A 7,993-nucleotide genomic window follows, 5' to 3' on the forward strand; every position below is an offset into this window, starting at 1 on the left:
ATCTACAGATCCATCACCACAATTGGTAAAATTGGTAAAATTGGTAAAATCATTAAATCGTATATTATATGAAGGTCTATGTTAATGCACTATTATAAATAATGACAATTGAATTTAATTTAATTGAATTTAATTGAATTGTCTTCTAACATCACTTATCATTAGTTATGTTATTTTCTAATTTAGTTATTTGTTTAAGTAATTTGTCTATTCTATCATTAATTTCAGAATCTTGCTTATCGAGCAATTGTACTACATTACCTAATTTCTCTTGCATAGTTTGAGCTATATCAAATACTGAAGTTATTTTACTAACATTTATACTACCATCTGTTTCATCTATATTTAAATTTTGACCACTTGAACTACTTGGTACAGTAGATAAAGATACATTTTCTCCTTCATTTAAATGAGGAGTTGAGAGTCCAATGGTAGTTTCTGAACTAGAACTAGATGTATTACTGGAAGGTATACTTAAAGTGGATGACATCTTCTACAACTGGTGCTATCTATCTATTATTATTATTATTAGTAGTAGTAGTATACTCTTAGTTAAGGTTAGTATCGTAGATAAGCAGTGAATCCCACTCACCGAAAAAGAATAAATTTGTGGATTGCGTGTTGATTACTTATTTGACAACCGATCAGAACCCCACTATAAAATCCAATGAAATTGTATCGACTAATCTTATTCCTAATCCAATTGGTATTTGTAATTGCTGAAGATAATACTAAATATAAAGTTAAATATCATTATGCTGAAATTCCTTGGAATATAGCTGATGAATTAGTTGGATTAAATAATAATTTAACTTCACAAGGACAATTTGAAATAATTAATATACGAAGTTCAACAGTTAATGATAAATATATTTGTTATATTCCATCAATTTCATCATCATTAGAAGAAGAATTAATAAGTCTTCCACCTAATAATATTCTGGAAATTACATTAAATAGACAAAATTTAAAGAAACAAGCTGTTAAAGAAATATCTAAATCATTAAGTACTCAAGGTTGTAATATTGCCTTTGGAGTTAATGGAGGTTATTGGACATTTGGTTATTGTTATGGAGATAAAGTAATTCAATTCCATTCAGATATTAAATATTTTGTAAGTACTGGTAATCATCGAGCTGAAGAACCTGATTTTGTATATTTATTAGGTAAATTTCCTGGTTCACCAAGTATTACAAATAAAACTGATTTTCAAAATAATGTATCTAATTTAGATTTTAAATTAAATCCTCAAGATTTCTTATTAAATGATGAAATTAATAAATTTAATGATCCAATTAATCAATTAGATTCTGATACTCCAAAACAAACTTTTATTCAACATACACTTTTTGATGGAACAAAATGTGAAGAAACTGGAAATTCAAGACAAATAGATATAATTTATAAATGTGATCCAAATAAAGGAATGGTTGAAATTGCTGATGTTCATGAAATTAATATTTGTAAATATCAAATGGTAATTAATATACCAAGACTTTGTTCAATTGAAGAATTTAGAGTTAATACAATTGAAACAAAAACAGTTGATATTGATTGTAAATTAGTTAATAGATTTGGAAGTGTATCTATTGGTAAACCAATTGAATTTCAGAATTTTTTTGATTATCCTGATAAATTAGCTAAAAATCAATATTTCCCAGTTCATAAGGATAATAGAATTAATACAAATGATTATATTTTTAAACCATTAGGTTCTAATTTATTTTTTGGATTTAGAAAGGAAAAACTTCATACTGAAAGTCCTTATTGGAATAATCGAAATATATTATTATTTAATGGTAAATATAATACTACTAATCAATTACTTCAAAATATCGGTAAAACTTATGTTAGAGCTCTTGATTATAAAATTCCATCTCCCATTGTTTTAGATGAAAATAAATATTCTACATTATCATTAAAGGATACATTTACTGTATGGTATGAATTATATGATGTATTTGGAAAATTAATTGGATTAATAAGAATTAAAAGAGATAGAAATCATGAAGATGGTAGAATAGTTTTACATATAATTAATCCAGAATTAATGACTGATCAATATGGTCAAAAAGTTATAATTGAAAAATTCGATGCTCCAAATAATCAATGGAATTTTGAGAATTTCTATAGACCTAGAAAAGATGTTATAGAACGAGAAAAGCAAATGGAAACTTTTAAACCAACAGAAGAACAAATTCAAGAACAAGTAGCCGAAGCACTTGAAAGTTTAATTAATTCAGGTCAATTAGGTGAAGGATTTGAAGCAGTAATTGTTGGTACTGAAGCAGATGAAGAGAATGGTGAGATGCATGCGGTAATAGAGTTTCAACCTAATGATGAGGGTACTCAACAAGTATTACCGATGGATAATAAGCCTGAAGAACAACAACCAGTACAACAGGTGAAGACAGAGAAAAAGGAACAACAGCAACAGGCACAACAAAAAGAACATAAACCAGAACAGACTGTTAATAATAATAATAATAAATAGAATAGTTATGGTTGCAAATATATTTGGTATAGGTAGGTAAGTAAGTAAGGGGGGTGGGTCGTGTACTGTGATTTACGCGTACATCGTGTAATTCTCAATACTGAACGGAACGGAATTTGATTGAAAAAAAATGAGCTGTTGGTTATAGTGGTAATGACCGAAAATTCTACTGTAGATTGGGTTTTAGCTTAATTTAATAGTCACTAATCTTTCACTAACTCTATCAATCAATTAGAGAAATACTGGAGACTTTTTTTAAACAAACAGTCAATCTAGAGGCGTAAAAAAGGTAGTGATGTTAAGCGTAAGTGGATTAACACCATGGGTAATTAGATCAAGTAAAACTTGTTCAATTACTAAGGTAAGAAATCTTTCATTTTTTTGGAAACTTTTAGCATTAGATAAACCTGAATCTAAAGAAACAGAAAGACATTTATATAATTGGGATGATTCACCTTATGAAACAATTAGGACTAGAGCTGCATATATAAGAACAAAAGCTCTTTGTCCTGTAACTCATAAACCAGTTAATTTTGTATGTCCAATTAGTGGAATTCCAACTCATTATAATGAAGAAGCATGGAGAAATGATACTGAATATCATAAAAAGAAAACTTATGAATTATTAAAAAAAGTTAATCTTTATGAACATGATATAAGATCTGGTAGAGTATTTGAAGAATTTACATTTCCAAATGAACAAACTCATGAATTTATGATTAATTTATCAAATTGGGATACATTCTTTTATACAAGAGATTTCCCTCCAATGAATACAGAATTTAATTTAGCAGCAGCAACTAAAATTTTAACTTATCCAATTTCTATAGGAGCAGTATTATATAAATCTTCACCTTATGGTCAAGTACCAAAAGGTCCAGTTACAATTGAAGGGTTAAGATCTTTAGCTGCTTTAAAATATATTTTATATCCTCCATATACAAGACATTCTGAAAATGGAGTTACATTTAAAGAAAGAGCTATGAGAATATTTATACTTGGTGCAAAACTGGAATCTTTAGTACCAGGATTTGTTTGGAAACAATTTGGTTATTTATTTCCTGAAAATAAATTTGAAATTCATTTTATAGGTCCAGAAGCTTATTTTGATAGAGAATCAAAAACTTTTGGACCAACTAATGTACCTCATGGTCGTCCATTAGTTGAAAGAGTTGATGAACAAATTACTTTACATTATCATACAAGATATTTTCATGAAGTTTATGAAATGGGAGATTTATTCCCCTTTGATCCATATTTAGATATATTCTTTTTATTTCATCCAGGATTTACTACTGCTGATAAAATATATTGGGATAAAGCTATGAAAGGTTTATTAGATTCTAAATGTCCAATATATATAACTGCTTATCATGAAAAGGATATGGCAAGAGAAATTCAATATTTAGAAAATCATGAATTACATGATGAAATGGATGTATTAATGAATCCAACTAATAATTTATTTCCATGTACAAAGATTGAATTAGTCGATACTAATCCAACAGAAACTTTTAATATGAATAGTCAAATCTATGCCTTTAGAGGTAAAAGATATCATGCTATTAAAACATGATATATGTACATAATAGTCTAAGACACTTGTATATACTCAAACCATTGGTAATAAACATTTACTTCTGTCATTAATTGTTAATTGTTAATTTTTAATTGTTAATTCTTTTTTCTTAATTGCTAATTCTTTTTTCGGAGCGCGCATAGATTAAATTATATAAAACTGGTGCGCACAGTTCAAAGTGACGTGGTGATATCTGATTGTATTAGTAACTAACTCAGTAGATGAATTATTATAGTTAAACTATAAGTATAATTATGAGTATGAGTCAACCATTTGAATTAAGGCTTCGAGTGATTCATACAGATTTGGTGGAATCACATGATCCTCAGATTGAATTATTAGTAGATGTACGTTTAGTTAATACCATTAAGGAAATTAAACGTAAAATATGGAGTAAACGATCTGATTATGATGTTAATAATCAAGAAATAAAATATAAGGGAATCACTTTAACTGATGATGCGATACTAAGTGATGTTTTAGGAATCACTTCAGCACCTGAATCTCCATTAAGAGATGATTTTACTTTAGTAATTACTATGAATAGTATCCCTAAAGAAATACCAATTCCTTCCTCAATTTCAATCCCAATTCCATCAATTCCAATTAATTCAATTGATGTTGATGATGATGATTCTACTAAATTCGAATTCACAATACGTAAAGGTGACACTTCTGAAGAAATTTCATTATCTGATCAAGATTGTATATTGGTTGAAGGAGATCATGAACCATACTTATTGATTAGTAAAGCAGGAAAATCCAAATTAAATACTGTACTTGAAAGAGTAAAGAATGTCCGAATTGATCAAGTAAAGATTGAATATGATGGGTCTGATGCTACTGTAACTCATAATTCCTCAACCAGTGGCATTCCTGTTCATATCCATGATCAACATGTTCACGATAATAACGATCATAATAATATCAATAATATAGAGGGAAATCATATTAACATTAATAATAACATTAATAATAACATTAATAATAGAAACCCAGATAACGTACCCGTTCAACAAGTAGTAGTAAATATCCTAAGACAATTGGGGGAAACAGGAGCTTTAGTTGTTAGTTATGCTTTCAGATTATTTATAGTACTACAGATATTAGGTATAAGAATTCCAGATCATTTTTTACTGAATTGGTATAAATATTTCGTATACGCCATGGTAGCTCATGCAGTCTATGTTGCTGCAATTGCTCCTAATAGATTACGAGGTATAAACGGACCTCATGGGGTGGGTAATCTTAACCCTAATGATAACCTTAATAATGAAAATAATGATAATAATGACAACAACAATAATAATAATAATGTACTTAATAATGTCTTAGGCCCTAATATTCTTAATAATCGGATCTTTAATTTACCAAGACAAGCTTATAATAAGGCTCAAGAAGTCGTGATAAGTGTACGAGATGAAATAATTAAAATGGCTGTAAGACGAACTCGAGATTATGAATATATTTTAGATGGTAAAAGTGTTTTAATAGGAGAAATTGAAAATTTCGTAAAGGATTTAACGTTATTAAATCTTTCATTAATACCAACATTACAAGATAACATAGAAACAGAAATCAAGATTTGGAAAAGTATTGAACTTGATGAATTAGAATATAAGGTTAAATCTCATGTTACGTTAGTAGAGACATTAATTGAGTTTTATAATTCTAAATTTACCCCTGATTTTGATTTTGAAGAAGAGATATCATTTGAAACCATTAAATCGGTTTTACAGTCTATTAATAGTGCATTAGCAAATAATGCTGGCCATGAAGGAACAATTACTTTAAAAGAGGATAAATATAAATTATTAATAGAGTACTATAAAAGGTTACATAAAGGTTATATTGTTCTAAATAAGAGTTTTGTTAGTAATAGTCCTTATAAAGATGGTAAAAGGAAGGGAGATATTGCAACATCACTACCCAATGAAGAACTTGGAGAAGATTTTGAAGAGATTGAGTCACCTACTGAAGTTATTGAAATAATTAATGATAATTCTGAACCAGTTCAAGATAGGGGTATAGCTACAGGTGTAGAACAATTTGAACGAGACAATTGAGTTAAGTATATAGATAATTGCTTTAGTATATAGATAATTCAGACAATATTGTAAATACTGATAACATAATATAATATATAGTATAATATAAGATATATTATTATTATCAATATTATATTCTACTACAGGATTTAACCGATACACCTGCATTTGTATAACCACAAAGTGGTACGGTAAGGCGATCCATGAGTCGTCTGTTCGTGTTTGCGGCATTGTTATTTGTTTACAGGAAGAGGAAGTCGCAAAATACATCTGCTTTTGTTTGCGACACGAGTAACGAGACCATACAAAAAAGACGCAAATGCACAAATAAAGAACCGCAAAATTCACACAAACAAATAAACACTCGGGTCAATTGCCAAGTAAACACTCATCGATACTCTGTCAGGTCAAAATAAGGTTTTGGTAAGAGACATGTTTTGTGAAACTAGGGCGTTAAGGTGTCATAATTGTTCCAACCAAGATCCGTCTGGCAGTCTACGATTAAGTAATTATTTATTTATTTGTTTATTTGTTTTGTAGTTATTCTCGTAACCGTGATAGTATGTATAGAGATAGTAACGGTTGTTTAGATAACGACAAAGCCAAAGCCAAACACAAAAAAACAAACACAAGATAACCCATAGATTACGAGCCATCTAGTGGGATCTGGCTACCGACCGCCTTGCCGTGCGTTGCGTAGCATACAGTAGCATTGCGCAAAAACGATTACGATTGCTCACAATAGTGAGCTAGTGTTGTATGATTTGTGATAAAAATTACTCATTTCATGTGTAAAACCTAAACTTGACGATTTAGTGATATTCTATAACCTAGTATTTTTATACTTAGCGTACTATTTGCTAGCCCACGATGTATGGGTATTGTTCGGTTTTTGAATAAATAATTTTTTTTATAGCCATTATAATAATAACAATAATAATAATAATAGTAAACCTGAAATAATCGCACTTGATCTTGCCTGTTTAAGACATGGCACTAACTATTTGCTTGTTGCTAAATGAATTAGTGAATTAGTAGTTAACCAGATTTGACCCTTTAATTTATTACCTTGATTTTGTCCTCTTGATTTCATGTTCTTTAAGGAAAGATCCAAGGAACGATCAATTCTGGATAATGATCCAGGGTTGTTTGACCAGTAACCATCAAATTAGTCTGGCAAATAACCTTAAACGGGTAGTATTATCTGGCTCACTAACTGCATTCGAAAATTTATTTTGTGGTGTGGTGAAAAATTGCAGCGACACATTACTCAATTAGGAACAAACCAAAACAAATGCTGGTTCGGCATTATCAATTTTGCATGCAATGAAGCCAGAAATATGGTTTAATTAATAGAATCATAGGCAATCATACAGTCGACTTTGTACTTGTACTGTACTGTAGATTGTTTTGATTTTGGTTTGTTTTGATAAGTTAGTCGATGGGCTATTCCCACAGTAAAAAGTTTTTTTTTTAATTAATATTAATCCAGCCAGATTCAATTGTATAAATATGAGTCCAAGTTCTTATTAAATTTAGGTTTATCAATTCTAATTCCTTTTTCTTATTTCTTTCTTTTCTTTATCATCATAGATCCTTAGTTTAATACTACCCATATATTACCAACTACTTACTTTCGTTAATTTTTAAAATGCAATTCTCCGTCGTCGCTTTAATCGCCACTTCCGCTGCTTTAGTTTCTGCTGCTGCTAACGCCACCGTTACTGCTTTATCTACCACTTTAGTTACCTTAGATGAATGTCCAGAAACCGTTACCAACTGTCCATACAGATCAACTTCTGTTCTTCCATCTAACTACACTGCTTCTAATGTTTCCACTTACGAAGGTGCTGGTGTTAGAGTCCAATTCGC

The 7,993-nt window shown here is 29.5% G+C and overlaps 4 protein-coding genes across 4 annotated transcripts; 3 read left to right on the forward strand and 1 right to left on the reverse strand. All coding sequences in view use genetic code 12, as the record gives it.

The window, feature by feature from the left end:
* Positions 1–57: 57 nt before the first annotated feature.
* Positions 58–583, reverse strand: RJT21DRAFT_141295 (uncharacterized protein). The gene has a single exon (XM_064883391.1). It carries the CDS (start codon positions 488–490, stop codon positions 152–154), a length of 339 nt encoding a protein of 112 aa, XP_064736611.1. The 5' UTR covers positions 491–583; the 3' UTR covers positions 58–151.
* On the forward strand, positions 545–2,652 carry RJT21DRAFT_122116 (uncharacterized protein). The gene has a single exon (XM_064882295.1). The coding sequence runs from the start codon at positions 668–670 to the stop codon at positions 2,492–2,494; it is 1,827 nt and encodes a 608-aa protein (XP_064736612.1). The 5' UTR covers positions 545–667; the 3' UTR covers positions 2,495–2,652.
* On the forward strand, positions 2,653–4,144 carry MSS51 (Mss51p). The gene has a single exon (XM_064882296.1). It carries the CDS (start codon positions 2,790–2,792, stop codon positions 4,068–4,070), a length of 1,281 nt encoding a protein of 426 aa, XP_064736613.1. The 5' UTR covers positions 2,653–2,789; the 3' UTR covers positions 4,071–4,144.
* A 120-nt stretch (positions 4,145–4,264) lies between these two features.
* FGR34 (Fgr34p) lies at positions 4,265–6,242 on the forward strand. Its single transcript, XM_064882297.1, has one exon. It carries the CDS (start codon positions 4,328–4,330, stop codon positions 6,137–6,139), a length of 1,812 nt encoding a protein of 603 aa, XP_064736614.1. The 5' UTR covers positions 4,265–4,327; the 3' UTR covers positions 6,140–6,242.
* Positions 6,243–7,993: the final 1,751 nt, after the last annotated feature.

The sequence above is a fragment of the Scheffersomyces amazonensis genome (assembly GCF_036850825.1).
Source record: "Scheffersomyces amazonensis strain UFMG-HMD-26.3 chromosome Unknown RJT21scaffold_6, whole genome shotgun sequence".
NCBI classification, from domain to species: Eukaryota; Fungi; Ascomycota; class Pichiomycetes; order Serinales; family Debaryomycetaceae; genus Scheffersomyces; species Scheffersomyces amazonensis.